Consider the following 22,568-nt stretch of genomic DNA (forward strand, 5'->3'; position numbering starts at 1 on the left):
ATGGCTCAGCCTGCTTCTCTGGGAGATTGCCTGTTCCCTGCTAATCTGCTACAGAAACACTGCCATTGGTTCCTGCAGTATTTCAGGGAGTTCTACCCCAGCTCCAGAGCCAAGTTAATTGGATATCATTGACCTGTGGTAGAGAATGACTATTAGGTGAGGAATATTAAGCAAAGGGAATAAGATCTTTCTGTACCTCAGAACATGCTGGGAGCTGTGGGGAATGGCAGGAAATGGCAGCTCAAGGAGTGTGCAGAGCAGGCCCTGGGAGAGGGTTGATTTAGGGAATGGGAAAGTACTTTGCAATAACTGAGGTTTGTAAAACCAGCAGCACTTTCTAAAGGAGAGTAAAAATACGCTGGAGTCTTGAGAGTAAGAGGCAAAGGTGCAAGGAAGAAGAGAAATAGGCTGTGGCAGACCTGTGAGAGTGCTGCTTTTGATCATTCTTCCTTTTTTAACAAACACTTCACAGTAGCACAGCTGCCCAAACCTGATTGAAGGAGTCAAGGAACAAACAGAGCAGGATTTCATCAGAATGCATTTGTGTTTCCAACTGGAAACTGCATGCTGAAGGCAAGTCCAGTACCCTGAGCAAACACTGGATGATTAATGGACATGACACTGGTCCACAAGATAAATACAAGCCCTGTAACATCATGGAGCAGCTCAAGACACAAAACCAGTTTGCAGAGCAGCTTTATGCAGAGCAAATGAAACCTTGCTGCTAAATCCCAGAAGTTTTGGGTGCTACTTCCCAATTTACCAACCCACTGGATGGGGTAAATCCCAGAAAATGATAAAACCAGCCTGTATTCCTTAGGACAAGGGCTTCCAGTGTCAGAATTGCCAGTCTCAAAACTTCTTTGGCTGAAGTAAACTTCGTGGGAGATGCAGAGGTGTCAGAACCTGGTTTAAGACTGTGTAAGTATGTGCTTAACTCTACTGAGACGTGAAGTTTCCCTGAGATCAGCAGCACTGCTCGAGGAAAGCTACATTTGGAGGAGTGGCTCCAAGGTCAGGCCTCAAGTACAAAAGTGCTTCAGATTCATGTGGGCTGCTGGATAATACCAGCAGCAGGCACCTGGATGGCAGTCCCAGTGACGTGATGTGATTTGCTATGGCAAATAATGGAGCTTCCATCTCGTGGAAGAGTGAGTTCCCTCTCTTAAACCTGATGTGTTCAGACAGGGAGAAAAGTCACTGTTCCTGAAGTTTAGAGTGTGCTGCCTGTAATTCCAAAGACTGAGCCCAAGGTAATGTGCAAAGTGAAGGTGTCCCACTCCAATGTTTGTGGACCTGATCCACAGCCAGTGACTGAAGGAGCACTTCTGACCCCTGCCAGCAGCGATGCCTGCTCTGGTCTCCCCAGTCAGGAATCCTCCAGCTCAGGATTTTGGCTTTGCAGCTGGTGCAGAACTAACTCCTCCTCTGGGACTGGCATCACTACCTTAAAGATGGATTCTGCAGTTTGTAGGAACTCAAAATCAGGCTCTTTGGGGAAAATGGACTTTTTAAGGGGTGTTTCTCTTGCTCACCGGCACTCGATGAAGCACTGGCTGATCTGGTCCTGGAGGGTTTCCTTGATGTGGGACCCCTCTGTTTGTCTCAGCTCTTGCCTGAAGGATGGCTCCTCTCTCTCCTGGACTTCACCTTGAAGGACATTTGCCTTCCCAGCACCTATCTGCAAACTGCTCATTGCCTCCAAGTCAGGAGGCAGGCTCTGAAAACAAGAGGAGAAAATAAAAGGTATGAATGAAAAGAAACTTAATACTTACTGGAATGCCAGGGTGACAGTGAATCCGAGCTTAAGCCTTCATTTACTTGCAGGAAGCCAGGAAAAAAAAAACAACCCTGTGCTCATAAAAAGTGCCTGGATGCACACAATGGTCTATTGTTGGTATTTCAGCATTAATTAACAACATTGCAATGTACAAAAACAACCTTTGCAGCGTGGGATCCCGGCATCTCAATGAGACAGGTGAGAAAGCTGCTGTTCTGCAAATGCCAGCTTTATCCATGTCAGAAGGGTGCCAGAGAAATTTTTAATTGAATTTTCAAATGTCTGGACTTCCCATTGGTGCTTTTTAATTAGCCAGTATTGTTTTTAATTTGTGCACTGAAATTTTTATATGCACTGCTTGCTCAGTGGTTTCCTGGTATTTTGTTGCAGCTGGTCAGACTCCTGTAGGAAATCAACTTCCCTTGAGAAACAACAACAACAACAAAAGAGGAATAAACAACCCCCCCAAACACTATAATAAAAATCACAGCTCCCCAAGTTTCCCATGATTTGATAACCTTGGCAAGAAGGGCTTCTCAGCCAGTTTCAAGTCTTAGAATGATTTCTGCTCGGTGATTGATTTTGCACGTGTAGTTTGAGGGAGAAAAATGAAAGTCTTTCTGGTATTCAAATACAGAAGCATGAAAAAACCCATCTGTGTGGGTGGGCTGAAACTTTGCATTTTTCAGCTTGCAATCATTGATAAAGTTAAGATGTTCCCAGTGTTTTGTGAGCTACTGCTACCTTGCAAGTGTAGAGAAAAATCTGATTTTAAAAATTAACCTGTGAACTAGATTTGTGGTTTTAGGCTTGGGTTTTTTTAATTCTAGAACAATTGGTTTTTTCACATACTTGGAAATTATTAATCACATTGTCTGATGGCATATGGCAAATTTAAGAAGGGAAAAGAAAACATGTCAATCTGGTTTTGTAGTATGATTTTTATTACTTTTCAAAGTTAGTGACTGACATATAGGTGGCAGCATATGTGAACAGAAGCTGCTGGTTGGCATGGAAAAAAACCAACATAATTTTGCTCTGGCCTTTCAACTTCAGAGCATACAGAAATTGTCCTTAATTGGCCCATCTCAGACTAATTCAGTAACGCATTCTTTTTGCTCTGGTGATGTATTTTCTACTGTACTCCAAGTCCCAGTTCCAGAGGCCTCCCACAAAGACAAAAAGCTCTGTCAAAGCTTTGGCCAGCTCATATTTAAGATCTGTTATTCCCTGTTTTTCCGTGCTTCCACCAGGTTCCAAAAATCACTGACAAGTGCCAAGCAAATTTGGTTTCAGTGAGCACCCAGAGGGATCCCACAGTGTCCAGAGCAAGCACAGAAGCCCCGTTCAGGAAAGCAATTTACTGCCTCCCCTGCATCTGGGATGTGTGACTTGCACTGTGCTACAGGAATCGGTCAAGGCCACCAGGGAGAAAATATTCAGGAGGAAATAAGAGCAGCAGTGTGGTTTTGAAAGGTGCCTGCACATGTTCCCTTCCTGAAAGTGTGACCCAAGTGCTGCCTCTTACCCTGAGATGTTACCTTTGCTCAATTCCCAGTTTCCAGGGGAGTCAAGTGTTTCCAATCTTCCCCCTCACCAGTACCTATTTGTAAGTACAACACAGCTACTATTATCAGTGTTTATTTGTATTTCACCATTGTCTGCCTTGCTGATGTTAAATGAAGCCCAGGACGGAGCCAGATGTGATGCTGCTCTCTTGGGGGCTGGTTTGGAAAGTGGAGGTCCAGAAACAACGCCTCTCTTTGTCTCCCTACAGCAGTCCTCAGGGGACTGCTTTCCTGAGAAATTCCCATCAGATGGGCATGGGGATACCTGCAGCTTTAGGGAGGCTGGTCTGGGGCTGAGGGAGAGAGGCTGAACATTTAAAGGTGAAATGTCCCCAGGTGAGCAGTTTATTGGGGCTGGGAAGGGTCAGCTCCCGCTCCACCTGAACTGCTGGATGCATGATCCCTCCCTTCTCCTACTCAGCCTCTGGCACTCAGCTGACCCTGCAGTGAACCAGTTCAGCTCCCTAAAAAGCAGAAAATAATCCCTTTTGTCTTTTCCTCTCCTCCCCCCTCTTCAAGTTACTCATTTCCCACTGTAACAAGGTGAATCAGCCAGCCCAGGAGCAGCTGAGGGCCAGTGCCGCAGCAAGGGAAGTGCTGGACAATGGGACCAGACCACAGGCAGCAGAGCTCCTCCTTGCCATCCCAGAACCTTTCCAGCTCCTCTGAGTTGCTCTCCACTGCATCTTGAGGGAGCCTTGGATGACCAGCTTCTCTCACTGCCTCCCTTTCACCAGTCCCAAAGCCAGATGAGGTAAGAGCTGTTTGAACTGGCAAGAAGGTGCCAGTGTGAGTTCAGCAATAGGAAATTCGTGTCTCAAAAAGTGACCTGCTACAGCCCATATCTACACTTGAGCCCAGAGTCGTGGAGCTGCTGTGGACTCAGTCCAGGGAGCTCTGAACCAGCTGGCTCAGATGCTGATAACAACAAGGCCATGGGACATGTTCTGGCTGGCAAAACCCAGCCGAGCCCTGAGTAAATATTTGTGCAGCTCCCTGTCTGAGCACCATTCAGTTATCAATACATCTGCTGATAGGAGTTTATGAGCTGTACTCAGCACTGAGGCTGAAGTACAGACAGAAACCTGCAGAAGAGCTTATGAGAAGAAGCTCTGTTGTATTTACCCTTCGGTTTTTTTTTTAAATTTCCAGAGTCTGTTTTACTACAAGAAAAACGAGAATTAATTCTAGAACAAGACTTCAGCCATTCACCTTCAGTATTTCTCCAAAGAAAAGCATGAAAGAGAACAGGGCAAGTTGCTAAGGCTGTATATTCTCCACTTTCCCCCCAATCCTCCTGGTTTCTTGTTTGGCAGTAACACACTCCAGCTGCGATGGGCGAGGGGAGCATGAAATGGAGAGCACAGCTGGCTGTGATAAATGAGGCCTGAAGGACTCAGGGCTGGCTAATGTGGAACATACACAGCGTGCCCTGTTTATGAGGGGAGAGCAGGAGGCCAGCACGTGTCAGGAACGTAAGGCTGGCTCCTGTTCTGGGAGAGGAGGAGGAGGAGTAAAGCACTGACTGGCAGCGAGGGCATCGTGCCACAGTCATTTGATTTTTAAATAAAACAGCACAGGTGAATGTACAGCTGGCTTGACTTTCCATTCTGTGACTTTGAAATCAATGCAGTTATGTCAACAAAAAATGAGTGGACTTGAGAAAAACAAGGATGAGGAGACATCAGAAGAACTTAGGTGTGCTTGGGCTAAAAGGTGAAATGGGGACTGTCTTAAAAGCAGCTTCCTTGGACTATAAGAACTGATCCAAGTGTGTGGATGCTCAAGGAAGTGAATCAATTGATAAAGTAGGGAGGGAATAAGAAGATGAACTAGACAAAACTAACTATGGAAGGGAATTTAGCAATATAACCTCAAAATAGACACTGGGGCAGTGGGAGCTGCTGAAGGAGATGTAAAAAGATGTCCAGAGGATGGAATCGTACCACTGTTTTAGCTATCAGCTCTCTACCATTTGTCAAGGATTTTCATAGAAAATGCCTGTCTTTTGTCGAGTAAATGATGATATAAAATGTTCTAGACTATTAAAACACTTGAAAAAAAGAAAGTAAGCGATGAATAGCATGGGTGATACCTTCCTGCTTTGCAGCTGAAGAAAGCCACTCTGTTAAACTTGTTTTATTTTGTCCACAGTGTTCTTGACCTAATTGCAGAAGTGTGTGTCCCCCTAAACCTCACCAGCTTCCGAGTTTAACACATTCCTGACCTGGTCTCAGGAATGAGGAGCCAACTGCACAACCTGGGGCCGTGTGTTCACCTTCAGGTGCTCTTGGGCCTTCAGAAGGAGACAGAATCTCTCCAACAGCCCTGCTAGAGGTTCTGTTCTCTTGTCAACGAGCAGAACTCAGAAGAAAATAGGTCTAAAAAAGCTTTGGCCATCTGAAGATGCAGGAGGGAATAGGAAGTGAAATGGCAGGAGAGTGCTAAGAGAGAGGATGAATTCCAACAGCTCCAGCAGGAATGCTTCCCTACTGGCCAGTCTTGGACCTGTGCCTCCTTGCAGTATCATGGGAGAGCTTTCCATGTGTCCACATGGCTGTTGTGGAGCTCTGAAGTTATCCTGAGTGTGCTTCCATAGCCCTCTAATGTGCATGTAAGGAAGACAAAAGCCAATTTATTTCTAACATCCCTTCTCTCGGCGCCTCTAATGTTCCTGCTTCTGAATCAAAGGGAGGCATTCTCCAGGAAGATGCTAATAAATAGCTTTTCCTTGGGGGAAGAAGCATTTTCCCATCTTTAAGAAATTTCTCTGTCCATGTGAAATTCAAATTTGTTAACTCGCCCTACAAACAGCAACTCATTTAGAAACAAATTACAAATATTAGATGGAGACAGTGAACTTGATAATGCAGTGCTGCCACATCAGTTGTAGAATAATGCATCTTAATGAAGGCTTCCCATGTGAATAAACCATTATATTTACAAGCTTTTCACAGTTAATGACCCAGAACTGGATAACGAAACTCACATTTTGAGTGTGGTCCTCTGTCAGCAAAAGTATACATATTAATAATTGATGTTGCTGTAAAAATAGGACATAATATGAAGATTCCTGAGTTTGTGGGAAAATAGGACTACATGGTCCATTAACTTAAAAGGCTTATCTAATGTTTGATGGGCTTTGTCTTTAAAATCCTTGTTTAAATTAATAAGGCAAAATGGACATTTGTCTAAAAGAGAATTTTATTCCAACTCATCAGTCATGAGCGTGCTGATGAGATTCTTCTGCTCTTCTCTCGTTCCCCAAAAGAATTCAGGTTTTAGGGAAGGGGAAGATGAGCCAGTAGAAGGGAGAAGACATTCCCTACACCTCCCAGGTAAGTCAGTGGGATGAGGGACCGTGTGGGTGATAAGGGGACTGGAGACAGGGTGAGGGAGTTGGGGATGTTCAGCCTGGAGAAGAGAAGGTTGTGTGGAAACCTCAGAGCCCCTTCCAGTGTCTGAAGGGAATACAAGCGAGCTGGAGAGGGCCTGGAGTGACAGGACAAGGGGGAATGGCTTCAAACTGAAAGAAGGGAAATTTAGTTTAGATACCAGGAAGGAATTCTTCCCTGTGAGGGTGGGCAGGCCCTGGCACAGGGTGCCCAGAAAAGCTGTGGCTGCTCCTGGATCCCTGGCAGTGTCCCCAGGCCAGGTTGGACAGAACTTGGAGCAGCCTGGGACAGTGGAAGGTGTCCCTGCCCATGGCAGGGGTGGAATTGGATGAGCTTTAAGCCCGTTTCAACCCAAAGCACTCCATGATTCCACAAAACTGTGTCCGTTTTCCCTTCCCAGCCTGGGACTTGGATTGCTCAGATCCCTTTCCTGGCTGGAAAGCCCTGCCTCGGTGCTGAGTCAGCTCCCCAGCCTTTGTTGTTCATTATGAAGCACTTGGAGGTGTGCAGGCTGGCTGAGCACGCTCAGGGCTGCTCTTCCTCACAGAGGAGGAGGAGGAGGAGGAGGAGGAGGCCCTGCTGTGGAACTAACTGCTCCTCAATTGTTCCATTACAGCTGCGCTTACGAGGGAAAGAGCCTTCGTGGCAGTGAAATAAATACATTTCATTTCACTCCACGTCGCAAGGCTAACGTCCCTATTATGCCTGAGAGGTAGATTTACTGCAGCTTTTATTACTGGGTACTTAATTTAGGACAGCTTCTTGTCGTAGGCCTGGAACAGCAGAGCTGAAGCACATGCTCCATGGTTTTATGGGGCTCCAGGAAATGTTCTGCCACAGCCAGGATTGCCCGTAATTATAGGATTTCAAAAGATGGACCGGTTATGTGGCATTTTTTTCAGTAGGTTTGCAGTTTGCTTCTCTGGGGGAGAAGCTTTCTTTCCAAATATTTTTAAAGTAAATAGTTGTACTAGTCACTTATTTTCGCCAGTGGTGAAAATGAAATGTTTTTTTTATACATTCAGATTACACAGGCATGTAGACGAAAAGAATTTACTGTCAGAGCAACTGGGGTCCTGTTCTTTACTTACAACTATTATTCTTCAGGTGGAAGGTCCCTGCCCATGGCAAGGGGTGGAATGAGATCATCTTTAACGTCTCTTCCAACCCAAATAATTCCGTGATTTTATGATACAATTCTATTGAATTTTAAACCATGATCCAGACTACATATAAAAGTTTGCTGTAGGATTGAGCTGCAGCCTTGCTTTATTTCCTCAGTGTAATTTGTCAGGCTGAGGGAAGAACAGATTTTAAAGAGGTCTCTTATCTTGTGAATCATAAAGTCATGGAATGGTTTGGGTTGGAAGCACCTTAAATCCCATCCAGTTCCAACCCCCCAAATGAAAATTGTATTAATAGAGGTTCCACCATTAAATGGTGATAGCCACATCAATTATATGTCTGAATTCCTAAATTAGGCACACAAAAAAAAAAAAAAAGGAACAAGTAAGCAAAATATATTGCATTCATTAAAGCTTCCCTACTCTCTGACTCACTCCAATGGCTTTGCCAATTAAAATAATTGTCATATGCATTCCAACAAAGCATTTGTAGCAGGAGGCCTTGTTCAAGAAATACTGAAAATGGTTGGTTTAGAGATTTATATCTTTAGAAATACGTTTACATGCAACACCTTTTAGGAAGATAAAAGAAAATTTGAAGTGGACAAAAGGTTTACATTCAGGGCCAGATGAGCTGATGTAATTTTGGTTATGTTTATTTCTGGTACGATACCTGGGCACGCTGTTAAACTTGTACTAAACACGGCAAGCATGTTTTGGGCTCTGAAAGGCAGTGATTTCATTGTTAGTATGACTGCAGCCAACGAAAACCACGTTATTTAGCATGCTTCTTGCTTCCCAGAGTCCTTCTGTTTCAAAAATAAGCAGGCTTAAAATTTCTGTTGAAAACAGGACAGATTAGTTATCGCTGCTGAGATGTGAAATAACAGAGAACTCTGTGCTGACATCCAGGCAAGCAAAAGTCATTTTAATCTTAAGCTTGGCAAAACCAGGCCTGATCTGCGGCACTGCTAATAGCTGCCCACTTTCAAGAGCTGATGAAATATTTTAAATTTCACTTGATGGAGTTTGTAGTTTGTTAAACCCTGTATAATATTTATTTAGCCATAGTCCATAATGTTTACACAGAAAGCTATTCTGGGTAATGCTGATTTTTATTTTTTTTTTTCTGACTGGGTAAAATGAATTATATTTATCAGGAATTCAGAGAAGGAGGAATGTTTGGCAGGCTGTTTTCCCAGATATAAATAAAGCATTAACTGAGACAACATGCCTAAATGAGGCTGTGTTTAAAAGAGGTAAAAAGGAGAGAACAGCTTTTTATTTAACACCACACAGATCCTTTAATGTGAAAAGGATCGTGGAACCAAGGAATGGTTTGGGTTGGAAGTGTCCATAAAGCTCATCTCACTCCTGCCAGGGGGTGGAATCTTCCACTATGCCAGGTTGCTCCAAACCCCATCCAAGGTGGCCTTGGATATAGAGGAAGGAAGGATGGTGGAAATACAATGTAAGAGAATCATAGAACAGCAGGTATTGCACCACTACCTCTTGGGGAATGGCTGGAATTTCAGGATAGAGCTGTGTAAGTGTAAATCCACAGCTGTACCTGTGAGACCCTAAACTTGTTCTTGCAATATCTTGGAAGTCTGATATTCTGGGAGATGTGTTTTTCTGAGCACCTTTAGGAGAAGCTGAATCTGGTGTGGTGATGTGTGAGGAGGAAAAGCTGATGCTCCAGTGGGAACCACAGTGGCTCCATAGGGCTCATGCATCCTGCTGAACTGTATCCATTTGGAAAAAAAGACATAAAAGGCTTTGTCCTACTAAAAGGAGAATTCCTTAAGCTATGGAATGTTTACTTTTCTGAAAAGATGGGTTTCTGGATGTAGAACTGCTGGAATTGCAGTTCTTCTGATGAAAATTGGAAGGAGGGGCTTTTCTGAGTCAGCCCAGCCCAGGGAGAGGAGGCTTGGGGAAAAATGTATCAGAGCAGTGCAGGTGGAGAGAGGGACTTGCCTTTCTGTATTCTTTTTTCCTGGACCCCTCTAATTCCTGCTCAGCAGGTTTAGGGAAGGTGGTTTGATTTACTCTGGGTGGTGCAGAAACAACAAAATCCTCAGGAGGTTCAGTAACAACTTTTCCTTGCCAACTTTGGAACATTCTGACAAAATAAAGGCACTTGGCAAACTTGAACTTCTCCAGACACAACAGAGCACTTAGCAAGGCATTGACTGGAATTTCTTGGTCTGGCCTCCAGAATATTTTGAGAAGAAGAAGGTCGAACTGGACACAGCACTTGGTGCAGCCTCACCAGTGCCCAGCACAGGGGAGAAATCCCCTCTCTGGTTCTGCTGGCCACACTATCCCTGTGACAGGCCAGGTGCCCTTGGCCTGGGGCTTCATGTTCTTCCCACCTAGATGCTTTAAGCCAACTGTTCCTCCAGTCCCCTACATCCTCCTACTCTGATAAATCAGTCTGATGGCAAACTGTTTATCCTAATGTTTCGTGTTAAACGCAGCCTTTCCTCTTTCCAGTAGCCTGTGCTCTGAGATTGTAAGTACAGCTTCCTGCAGGAGAGTCTGTGAGGGAGAGTGCTGAGGGTGGATCCAGGACCAGGCTCGGGCTGTTCCGCGCTCCCCTGAGACAAAGCAGTTGCCAAAAGCCAGGTCACACACCCAGCTACACCGACCTCTGCAGCAAAACTCAACATCAGAACCTCCAGGTGGGGTTTTTAGTGACAGGGAATCTATAAATGCCAGAAGAACAGAGCAGCTTACAAAGCTGGTGTGTTAAATGGAGCTGAGGTGGTAAAACAGAGCAGGAAATGCAGGTTGGCTCAGACACATCAGTGTGTGTTTAACTCGGTGTATTTTCTTGCCATATCAGTGTGGTTTGAACACAAGCCTGTGCCTGGAGCAGTGGTTCTGGCGGTCGTGCTGGAGCTGGCAGCAAACAGCCCCGTGGCAGGGATGTGAGGAAGATCAGGAAGCAGCTCAGGATACAGTTATCAAGATATATGTGCTCTTAGGAGGATTGCTTCTCTTCACAAATTAAACTGGGACTGCAAAGTGTGACTTATCGGGGCTTTGGAGAACGTGTGCTGAGGGAATCATGCTGCTTCTGCAATTAGGCTTTAATAAATAATAATAAATAATAATAACAAAAAACTTAATAATAATAATAATGAGGCTTTACTTTTGAGTCAAGAAAAATCTCTGGAACACAGGCTTGTTCTCCATCACCAAGCAAAAGATGAAATAGAATTGAATTCCAGAAAAGATACATAAATTTTTTCTGAAGTAAGTGGAGAGTAAAGAAAATAATGCTGAATTAAGCAAAAGACTGGACAATTCCTGGGTTTGACACCTATTTTCCTATTTTTTAGGCCAACACAATTGAATTTTTCCAGAAATCTTCTACACAGAACTTTGAATGGATGAGCTCTTTGTGCAAAGCAGTCTTTGTCTGAAAGTAACACAGACATTTTTTTTAAAAAAAGCCCTGATTATGAGAGAAATTATATTTATTGCAACAAAAGTCGAGTCTCCTTTGGGATGGACTTGGAGTAATGGATGGTTGGGTCTTCTAATTTATCTAAGTCGTGCAGCATTAGAAAAGCAAATTCAACATATTTACACATGAAGATCTGTGGTCATTTTTTAGAGGGCTGACGTGATCATACATCAAAGGGACTTGACCTTTGGAGCTCCCTGCCTATCTATCAGTGGGAACCAATGTCTGCTTCCTTTGGAGACCAGGGAAGGGAATGCAGCATGGAAAGGGAAAGGGAATATAAAAACCCTGGAAAGATGAACAGATTTTTAAAAATTTTATTTAGAGTTACCAATTTTTTCCCCCACATGCTTTGATTATAAACTTGATGAAGAGCAGTGAGTCAGAGTGCACAGGAGCAAACATCAATTCTCTTGCTTTTAAATGGAGGTCAGGAACTGAATGCACTCGATGTGTTTGGTTTTAATTCCCTTCATCCCTCTGATCACATAGATTACATTATGCTCCCCATAAACCAGGATGTTCACATCCTAGTTCCCAGTTCCTCCCACACTGGGCCACCATGAAATGAGGGCTTGGCTGTGAACCCTCAAATAACTGACGCCAGATTTGGATTTCCTTCCTGAGGACTCGACAGAAACGTCATGGGATTTGACAGGAAACAATCCCTTGTTTTGCAAAAGGTGGCATTTCTAACTCATTTTCAGTACCTCCCAAGTATTTAAGTCTGCACTAGTTAAAATCTGGGAATTCTGTCTTAAACAGGGGCAGAACTGGCACCCAAGGCTCTGTTCAGCTGTTACAGACCAGCAGATACTAAAGGCAGTAATCCATAAGGTGTTACCTGGATTTAACAAGGCAAAGCTTAGGTAAATGTACATTTTCCTTCCTAAAAGTAAAGTATGAATGTTATTTTTAACTAATGTGAGATGTATTCTTTAGGCACAATCAGTTTTCAGAACCCTATAAAATAGCAAAGGGCAATTCCATTGCTGGGCAAGAAAATCACCCAAACTGCCTGGGAAAAGCAGAAAGCCTCCTTTAAATCAAAATTAAATTATTAGTTTATAAATTAATCACTTCAGAACTGTAGAACATGGAAGCAGAAATAAACTTAACAAAGGCAGAGCAGTGCTGAATGTTTCTGTGATGTGCTGCTGCTGTACCAGAACTTTACTAGGGCTTGGTACAAGGGCTGTGCTGCTGGAGCTGGGTGAGGCTTGACACCTGCTAGTGCCTCCAAAGACTTGGAGGAGGGCAAAAAAAAATGTCAACAGTAAAGAAGTTACTATTTTTTGGGTATTTGCTGCGAGGAAGGGGGTGGGAAGAACAGATTCCTTCTGGAAGGGGTGCTTTAGTTTCTTCCTTTCACCCCCGTGCAATTTAACTGATCATGGGCAGCTGTTCACTTCCCTATGCCTCTGCAGTAGGGGGTGAGGAAGATTTTGATTATTTTTAGATGGACTTAGGGAAATATTGATGGATTATTATGCCAGTTCTTAGGTTTCTCTTCCCTGCTCTTGACATGCATAGGCAGTGGTTTGCAAAGGGGTGGGAGAAGAGGATTTTGCTTCTTTAATTGAATTGAATATTAGGAAAAATGACTTATTTTAGCCCACTGGAAGGGCTGTCAAGCATTCAGCCAGGCTACCCAGGGAAGTGGTGGACTCACCATCCCTGGAAGCTTACAAAAAATGTGTGGATGTGGCACTAGGGGACATGGGTTAGGGGTGGGCTTGACATTGCTGCATTGATGGTTGGACTTGGTGATTTTAGAGGGCTTTTCCAACCTCCATGAATTCTACTCCAGACACAAGGCAGCTCCCCAGTCTCGAAATCATGACTGAAAAGCTGATTAATAAAACTTGCTGATCACGCCTAGGTCAAATTCCCTGGGACCCAGGGCAAATCCTCCACAGCCAGTTTCCACATCTGCCACACACATTGGAGAGTGTACAGACAGCACAAACCCATTCAGCAGAAGACAAATTGTGCTACTCCCGGGCCATTTATCATTTCAGCTGAGTTCTGTGTTCCTTGGAGACTCCTTTTAAGATAGGAGGAATCGTAGAAATTATTTTCTCCTCTTGGGTTGAATTCTAAAAGTCTGAAGAACAAACAAGAGTGTGGCATTTTGTGTTCTCTAGGCACAGCCCCACTTACCATGCCCAGAAACACCATTTCCTCCTCTCTCAGTTTCTCTGTTTCCTTGCGCTGGCGGTACCCACGCCAAACCTGGATTGTAAACAAAACTCTAATGAGATAAATGGGCCCTGGTACAGCTTCCTTTTCTGGGGCAGACACAGGAAAAAACAAATAGAGGAAGGAAAGGCACAATATACCATTGAAACTATTGCTTTTTAACAGCTTGCCATCTGCTTTTTAAATTTTTTTTTTTTGTTTTTAAACAAATTCTGAGGTTTTTTATCCCCTCACACTGCTCTGGGTGGCTTCTAAAAACTGTCACTGCTTCATGAAGTTTAGACATATGATTTAGGAATTATTCATATGTAAGGACTTCTTGTGGAATTTAGCACTGACCTCTGTCCTTTTTTCTAGATACGGAATGAACTCTTCCCCTGGAGATCACAGAAAAAGGCATGAATTCAGAGATGCACTGAATTCCAAGGGGATGCCAGAAAGAGCAACTGAGGTCGTAAAAACCAGAATGGGGAAACAACATGTAAGTTTTAAAGTCATCCTGCATTGCCAGTGCACGACTGGTTTCATTGATCTCACATCTAGGGTCCTGTCTCATTTTTAAAAGTGGTTTAAATGATGTATTTCACCTTGCTGGACACCCTAAAAAGGATATATCATTTCAGAATGCTTCCTATCCTGTGAGCCGTCTTTCTGTCTGCAGCTGCTCTCCTGACCAAAACACTGTCATTTGGCTTTGCCAGAATTGTTGCCACATCAGAAACTCACCTTTTGAATGCAAGTGGCAGCATCATCTGGATTTTTACCCATCTCTTGAGCCTCTTTTTGACTTTGTCTTTTCTCTTCAAGGTAAATTCTCTTCATGAATGCTGCTCGAGCACGGCCTTGGCGAGCCCGTTCTGCCACCTGGACCACTTTAATGCCTTCTTCAAGTGTCATGGCCGTGACAGGTTCCTTCAACAGCACAGCCAAAAAAAAAGGGATGAACAAAGGAAAGTTAATGTTTGGTTAACTGCCTGCCTCAGTTAGAAAATGAAACAATGAATCAACTCGTAGAAAGGTCCTAAGATGAAAATATTGTAGGAAACAAACAGCAGAGACTCCTGTTGATGTGTGATGAGGAAAACCTGCCTTGCTGGCAAGTCACAGTGGCTCACAGAGTCCTGCTGAACTTGATCCATTTGAGCAAAAAGACACAACCATGAGGCTTTGTCCTACTAAAAGGAGAATTTCTTAGGCTGTGGAATGTTTTCCTTTCCTTTTCTGAAGGGAGGGTTTCTGGATGTGCTGCTGGGATCGCAGTTCTTTTGATGAAAAGGGAAGGAGGGGCTGTTCTGAGTCAGAGGGGGAAAATGGATCAGAACAGTGCAAGTGAAGGAAGGAACTCCCCCATCTCACTCCTGAGAACCCTCATGCTCCCCTTGGAAAAGCTGAATTAGTGTCCTTTCTTGATGTTCACCTCCCAACTGGAGGCAGCTCATATTTAATTATTATATTTATATTGTGTGGCACTTAACTTCAGCAGGGCTTTCTAGGACAGAATGACATAGATTTCCGGAACAGAATTACACAAATGATGTGCAGAGCAGATTCCTGACATAAACTCCACTGGTTTTGATTTATGTTGGACTGCTCCTAACAGCACTGCCACGGACACTGGAGAATTCCAGTTGGTTACACAGCAGCCAGGATTTCCTGAGAGGACAAGGTGCAGAAGTGCTGACAACCCTGCAGCAATCCCAGGGGTGAGTGAGCTGGAAGTGCAGCACAGGACATTGGATTTACACTGGGTGAGGTGATTTTATTGCTATTTATTGAATCTCTGGCTCCCTGTGGCGGCCTGGTGCTCTGGCTGAGCTGGCTGCTCACTAGACAACCTCATGGACGCCATGCTGGAAAGCAGCAAGAGCAGAACTCTGGGAAGCAAAAAGGCTCCAGGACAAACTGCTGAAACAGGATCTCCCCAGAGCAAGGTCAGGCGAGTAGAAGAGCAGAGAACTCACCCGGAGCTGTCCTGTGGAGGAGCAGGGAGGACTGCAGCTGCCCAACAAAGCATCTAGCAGTGCTCTGTGTCTGCACTCTGCCTGGGGCTGTTTCCATCCCTGGGGACTTTCCCTCTGTTCTTTCGTGGGATCAACAGGCACAATCACTGCTGGAGAATTCAGGGCAGCACTGTGGGCCATCAGGACTGTCTCTTATGGCTACAACATCTATGAATCCAAGTTACCCAGACATGCAGGCGCAGTTGTTTACTTCCAGGGGTCAGCAGTGCCTGCTTGGAGGCAACATGCCACTCCCAAAAGGTCAGAAGTATATCAAATCCAGAGCAGCCTTCACTGGGGCTCTCGTGTACTTGTCTGTAATGACTTTTGCTCTGCCAAAACTCAGTTTCTGCTCCTCCCAGCAGCTGCAGCTCTGTAGCTGCACGAGAGAAACTGCACTCATTGTTCAGAGGTTATAAACAAGTGAATGCCAACAGTGCTGCTGACCTGAACTCTTGAGTTCTGGCTGCTCCAGTGAGGAATCCTGGGCCAGGAGAGCTTGGTTTCAGTAGGACTAATTACATGGTGAGGGTTAGTTAGACAAATAAAGCATTAACTTGGCCACAGTGCTGCTCTTTCTGACACTCTGACACACAGAAAGCAGAGTAGAATCATTTCAGTGTTACCCAGACTCGAGATGTGACTGGATATTGTTTGACAGGGAAATCTAAGGTTACTTTCTGCCTGTGCCTTATCTGTAAGCACACTTCTACTTCCTCGCTGCTGTAGAAGTGCTTCTCACTTCAGTGGCTCATGTGTTCAGACACGTGGGGCAGTAAACTGAACGAATCAAACATGACACGTAGGTGTGGGGTACATTTACCTGTTCTAGCAAACCAGCATTCAGCAAAATCTCATCCAGGAATTTCTCCCTGTCCTGCAGGATGCTCAGGTTTTCTTTAATGAAATACTTTGGGATGGGTATGTCTATGTCTTCCTAGAGGAAGAAAGGCATGAGATGCTTTTTAGGATTGCATTTAAGTCACATTACTGATTAACTGAATACCTTTACAAAGCAACAAAATAAGGACAGAGGTTGTTGAAAAATTTTTGAGTATTGGGGAATTTGACCTTTGTAACAGCTGCTGTTACTTTTCAATTACTTTAGGCCTAATTCAACAAAAACAAATAAATCAACCCAGTTTGTGAACCATGTGAGCCCAGAAATCTTTCTTCCTATAATGGCTCAATTATATTATCAAATTGCTAAAATATTTGGCAGGGTTGCCAGAAATTTAAACATGATTTCCACTGAGCTGAATACCTTTGGTTGTGTGATCATCCCACTTCTTGTTTTAATCAACATGAAAAATAGATCTGTTCTCTTGCCATTTTTTAACCATTATAAGGAACCAAAACACAGTTCTAAGGTTTTTAATAGGTATTTTGAGCTGTAGACAAACTGCCTGCCTTTGACTGTGGCATTTCAGACACTTCTTAAAATCAGGCATGACTGGAAGTGCCTGTCTTTACTCATTTCTGTAATTAAAAAGATGTAACTGATTTACATTTCTCCCAGTTATTCCCCTACAGGATTTCAGTCCACAACAAAAAAAGACACAGAGAGGAAGGCAAAAAAACTCTCCCCAAAAGTTAAGATGCTGTAAGGGATGACACAACCTGTTCCTTGTACTGAAGACTGCAGGTAACTCTTCAAGGATAATTACTGGCAATTTGAGTGTGTGCGTGTGGGGAATGTGTCTTCTGGTCCAAGTTCCCTAAAATCCTGTTTTCACTACTCCCTGATCTGTCTGCTGTGGAAATTGCTGTGCTTTCACCTGCTCAGGGAGACCTTCTGATCCTTGAGCCTCAGTGCCAGCTCTGGAGTGGACAGGGAGGAGAACAGCACTGGCTGGAAGGAACAAGCTCCATTTCTGCCCTGCCTCAGGCACACGGTAAATGTGCTGCTCGGGACCTTCCAGTTCCTGGAGCAAGAATCTGCAGGGCTGTGGCCAAGGAGAACAGCCCCTGTGAACTGCCAGCTCACTGATTTCATTCCCCATTCCCTCAGCTGCACGCTGAGGGACATCCCTACCATGGCAGCATCAGAAAGCTTCCACGTTGGGCTGTGTTCACCCCTGATGATTTTATCAGTGCAGAGGTCTGGTCTGATAAAAGTTTCTGAGTATTTGTCATGCTAAACTCCCTGTTTGCACCTTCCAGCACCCTTGGTAGTTGATGGAAATGATTCTGTGCTGTACTCTTGAGTGCAAATCACTCTGGGTGAATTAAAATCTTGAATTATAAAAAAGGGTTTGTCTGGATACCCTCCTGTAGGATGAGAGGATTTTTAGGCTGCCAGGGAGCAAAATGAGTCAGTGTGGGAGTATCTCTGATGTCTCATCTGGCCTTTAATTCCAAGTGATTCTGGATTCTGATTTTTACTGACTGGAAAAAAGAGATCAAAGCCCCAGTGCCAGGGCTGGAAGGGGTGAGGAGCCTGCTTCTCTTCCTAATCTCTTTTTGGGGCCCCGCATTGGAAAGTCAGGCTTGGGATATTTAACCTTGAGTCAAATTTGCAGCTTTTTAGCCACTCCCAGCTCCCCATGGGATTTATGGATCCAAATAACCTTCACAATTACCCCAGGAAATGTAGTGGCTGGATGTTGGAAGGCAGCTGCACAAAACCACGAGGTACAGAACTGGAGAAAAAGGAAAGCTTGGCCTTGCAGTGACATAGTACAAAATAGGCAATATCATCACACAAGATACAAAATGTTGTGTTCTCTGCCTTCAGTCCTGCAGGATTTTAGCCCCTGATAATACAGAGAAAGGAATGACTGGAGATATCCTTTCAGGGCAGATTCTTTGAGAAAGGGGAGTTACTCGTCCGCTAATTCTGTTCCGTTACCAAGAATATGTAAATATTTTATTTAAAAGAACACCCCATAAATCTGTATTCTTATCTAGTATGGAAAATGTTTTCTTTGAAAAAACCTGAAATCTCTTCAGTGATTGATTTCTTTTGTGGTAGGTAGGTATGTAATGCCTTCTTAGAATCAAGGTGTGGTGCAGGAATTTGAATTTATGCTTGTTTTTGAGGAGGTGTCAGGCATGGCTTCTCAGACTTGCCAACTTTTTGCTGCAGATGGATTTACTGCTGAGTCATGAAAACGGCAGTGCTAAGGATTTCAAGATAGGATTTGAAGGATTACTTTCTCCGGAGATGTGTTTATACTCTCTCAGTTTAAAATAGTTTAAAATAGTGCTTAATGTTGAAGGTAAAGGGCTGGTGAAGATTCCTGGCAATTCCTATCCGAAATTTGTAGATGTGCAGTGGCAGACAGAAACACAGTTTGCAAATCTCACAATAATGCTACAATGATATCAGGCAATTTATCTCGGAGCTGGGATCCTGGAAAAAAGCAGGAATTTCAGCTGGTTTTAGCAAAGCAGCGGTACCTGAATGTGACAATAGATGGAGCTGTCTGCGAGAGAAGTAACCAGCTTTGCCAGCTCATTTTTCCTTCGGCTTTTAAAGCACAGCTTCCACGCTTGGCCTCATTGTCATCTTCACGGTGCTGATTTCACCATGCCATGGAGGGCAGCCTGCAGTGGTCAGTACTTCACATATCAGCGGCCCATTTTCTGTCTCACCCCACACTAAAATCTGGCAGAGTCAAGCTCCTGACACTTAACAGCAAAGCTGTCTGAGTTACTACTGACAGAGAGTAGGTTTAGATTGGATATTGGGAAGAAATTCCTGCCTGTGAGGGCGAGCAGGCCCTGGCACAGGGTGCCCAGTGAAGCTGTGGCTGCCCCTGGATCCCTGGAAGTGTCCCAGGCCAGGGCTTGGAGCAACCTGGGATAGTGGAAGGGGGTCCCTGCCCGTGGCAGGGGGTGGGACTGGATGGGCTTTAAGGTCCTTTCCACCCCAAACCATCCTGGGATTCTATGAATACAAATTCATGTTGTAATACAGAATCATGGAATGGGTCAGGTTGGAAGGGACCACAGTGAGGTCATCTGGTCCCACCTCCCTGCCCCAGCAGGGTCATCCCAGGGCACAGGATTGTGTCTGGACAGCTGTGGAATATCCCCAGAGAGGGAGACTCCACACCCTCTCTGGACACTGTTCGGTCACTGCACAGGGAAGAAGTTCTGCCTTCTGTCCAGGTGGAACCATCAGTTTCTGCCTGTTCTTGTGTCCCACTGCTGAGCCCCGTGGAGCAGAGCCTGGTCCATGCTCTGGCACCCCCACTTTGCATAATTACACACATTACAGAGGTTCCCTGTCAGCTGTGTCTCCTCTTGAGGAGCCCCAGCTCCCTCAGCCTTTCCTCATCAGAGGTGCTCCAGTCCCTTCATCACCTCTGCAGCCTCCACTGGACCCTCTCCAGGAGCTTCTTGTCCTGAGGAGCTCAGAGCTGGACACAGCCCTCCAGATGTGCCTCTCAGGGCTGAGGAGAGGGGCAGAATCACCCCCTGACCTGTCCCTTTTGCTACAAGGGCGTATCTCTGATGTTTTCCTGTTGCTTTCTGTTATCTCAGGAGCCCCTGGCTTATCTCTGTAAGACTGCAGGTGTGCTCCAGCGTGGCTGAGTCAGAGACACCTGTACAGAGCCCTCACAAGTATCCTGTCCCTCTCATTTTTCCTACTATCCCACAGCTTGCCAAGGGCAAGCATGATACCGTTCCCCTCCCCATCATATCTAGTTTAAAGCCCTGCCAGTGAACCCCACTAGTTCCCAGGCAAAGACTCCCTTCCCTGGCTGAGAAAGGTGAATGCCATCTGATGCCAGCACTCCTGGCACTCCACAGGCCATTCCATTTTCAAAACCCCCAAGTTTATGGTGGTGACACCAGCTGGGGAGCCATCTGTTTCTTTCAGTATTGCTGCTTTCAACTGGAAATGTCAGGAGAAAACAACTTGTAGCCCAGAATCCCTTACTAAATGCCCCAAAGCCCTGAAATCTTTTGTGATCACCCTCAGACTACGTGTTACCCTTTCCTTGTCCGCTGCATGGAAGATCACGTCCGTGGCCTGTGAAAAATTTGGATGTTTCCTGGTGACATCTTTGAGCCAGACCCCAGAGAGGCACCAGACTCTCCCTAAGGGCTGGGTTTGTTTGGCATGTCAGGCTTACAAATAAAACACCTACAAATAAAACCCTATGAATTTCCTATGAATTAACTCATCATCGAGGCCGCCCTACCGGGACACGCTGTAGATCCATCAGGATGTCATCCATGTGGTGACACTCAGACTTCTCCAGGGCCACCATCTCTTTCTTGATCTCCAGGATGCGGCCAATGACCCCATCCAGCACTTGCCGAACCGCCGCCCGCTTCTGCTGGTGGATGAGGTGGTCGTGGGCCTCCTCCAGCTTACGGAAGATTTCCAGGTATTGGATGTAGGCAGTGGCCAACATCTTCATCACCTTCTCACGGTCCTCCACTGGCTGGAAGAACTCCTCTCTTTCTCTCTGGAGCATGATGTCCAGCTCCCTCTGCGTGTCTGCCCACAGCTTGACGTAAGTGCTGGTTGGAAAGAGGAGACTGTGTCAACCTGACATGAAAGCAAGAGTTAGCACACAGCGACGCCAGGGCTCTGTGGGTGTGGATTTCTCACACAGCAAGTGTGAGCCATTACATTTATAAGGAGATTTTTAACTACAAAGTATTCTGAAAACCATTAGCAGAAGGTTCTGGGTTTGTTTTAAAAATAGGAATCTTCAAATGCTGTTTTATTAAAACAAGCTTAAAAGCTTTTCAGCTCCATTCTAAAACGCTTGAAGCATCCTTCAAATGTTTGAAGTTACAACCCCCAACAGTGCCAGGAGTTTTATTCAGTTGTTGCTAATTGAGAAGATGGTTTAATAGGAAAGGTGCCTCCCCCCAGTGCCCTTCATTGGAGGAAGGACTCCCCCAGTTTTTGAGGCTCTGCATGTTTGAGATAAGGACCAATTCGTGTTTCTAAAGCTGGTGGTGCTGTTCTGCCTTTCTGAAGTGGTTGCTTGGAGTTAACTGCAGGTTAAGGGGGAGGCTGGTGCCCATGCTGGAGTGAAGCTGTGGGCTCTATTTCAAATGTGAAGTGAGGAAAATAATTTATTTCTATGGTAGCACCTGTTGCACTCCAAGCAATTGCTAAATATCTGGTCTGGTGGCTATGGGATTATGTGGCATGGAACATGTCACATGTCACCTCAGGCCACCTTCATTTCCAGGATAATCCTGCTCACTTGATAGTTTTGGTAGGAATAGGTGGAGTTCCGATAGGAGCATGGACTGGCTGTCAGTGGCTTTTCATGGGAAAAGCAGACCAGAATATCCTGGGAAATCAACCTAAAGGAGCACGAAACGAGCAATGAGGTTTTTATTCAGAGAAGGGCTCAAACAGCAGGTTTGTCATGGGAAGGTGTTAATAACACCTGTGGCAGTGAAGACACTTCTAGGTCCTGTTCTCCTTTGCCAGATGGAACCTCTTGGCAGTGATAAGCGTTAAAAATCTTTGAAAATGCCTCTCTAGGAACAGAGCTGAGAAATTCCTTCTGCACTGAGACTCGGCTGAGCTGGGAGAAAACCAGTTCATTCATGTTGTCATGCTGAGGGGAAAACAGTGGCTATGGGAACAGGGACAGCTGACTTGTTCCTTAATCCTAGGAATAAAGGCCATTGGCCTCAATGGTGCAGTGTAGACCCATCCATGTGCTTCACCAAGTTGCTGTTCCTAGAGCTTGCCAAAGAGGGATGAGAACAGCAAAAGGCCCTGCCTGGTGTTAGATGAGCTTTCAGAGCAGACCTCACGTTGAGGGAGTGCTGGCTTATTTATCCTGACCAGAAAGCTGGACAGATGTTAGCATTGTTTGTGCATGATAATAAATGTTGGAGCTCTGTGAGCTGATCTTATCGTTCCCGGTCCTGGAGGACAGAGTGATCCAAGGCTTGTGCTGCAAGAGGGATGAGTGGGGTGGGACAGGACAAACTCCAGCCCATGAGTGCCCCGAGTGTGGGGTGTCCTGTATGTCCTGGATGGTGACAGGGCTGTGGGCCTCCCCCCTGCAGCCAGCAAAACCACCAC

The 22,568-nt window shown here is 45.0% G+C and overlaps 1 protein-coding gene and 1 long non-coding RNA gene across 5 annotated transcripts in view; one reads left to right on the plus strand and one right to left on the minus strand.

The window, feature by feature from the left end:
* Positions 1–21,210, minus strand: part of IQCA1 (IQ motif containing with AAA domain 1) — a 91,112-nt gene extending 69,902 nt beyond the window's left edge. Inside the window, exons 1-5 of one of the 3 annotated variants that reach the window (XM_042035397.1) lie at positions 20,704–21,209; positions 16,371–16,484; positions 14,274–14,459; positions 13,509–13,580; positions 1,536–1,720 (exon numbers count right to left, since the gene is read on the minus strand). In XM_042035397.1, coding sequence (XP_041891331.1) covers positions 1,536–1,720; positions 13,509–13,580; positions 14,274–14,459; positions 16,371–16,484; positions 20,704–20,982 — 836 coding nt within the window. In that variant the 5' untranslated portion in view covers positions 20,983–21,209. Of the gene's footprint in view, positions 1–1,535; positions 1,721–13,508; positions 13,581–14,273; positions 14,460–16,370; positions 16,485–20,703 lie in introns of all 3 variants that reach the window. The other 2 variants (XM_042035395.1, XM_042035396.1) reach the window with 2 other exon arrangements.
* LOC121668019 lies at positions 1,713–19,136 on the plus strand. Of its 2 annotated transcripts, none has more exons than XR_006017222.1 (7): positions 1,713–1,978; positions 3,034–3,389; positions 3,868–4,102; positions 12,111–12,214; positions 13,905–14,028; positions 14,355–17,192; positions 17,334–19,136. It is a non-coding gene; the product is annotated as an uncharacterized LOC121668019 (long non-coding RNA). The 2 variants fall into 2 exon arrangements; XR_006017223.1 differs by having other exon boundaries at positions 14,355–15,250; positions 17,067–19,136.
* Positions 21,211–22,568: the final 1,358 nt, after the last annotated feature.

The sequence above is a fragment of the Corvus kubaryi genome, unplaced genomic scaffold (genome assembly GCF_017639235.1).
Source record: "Corvus kubaryi isolate FWS band 111438036 unplaced genomic scaffold, C.kubaryi_AGA036_p1.0 37383, whole genome shotgun sequence".
NCBI lineage: Eukaryota > Metazoa > Chordata > Aves > Passeriformes > Corvidae > Corvus > Corvus kubaryi.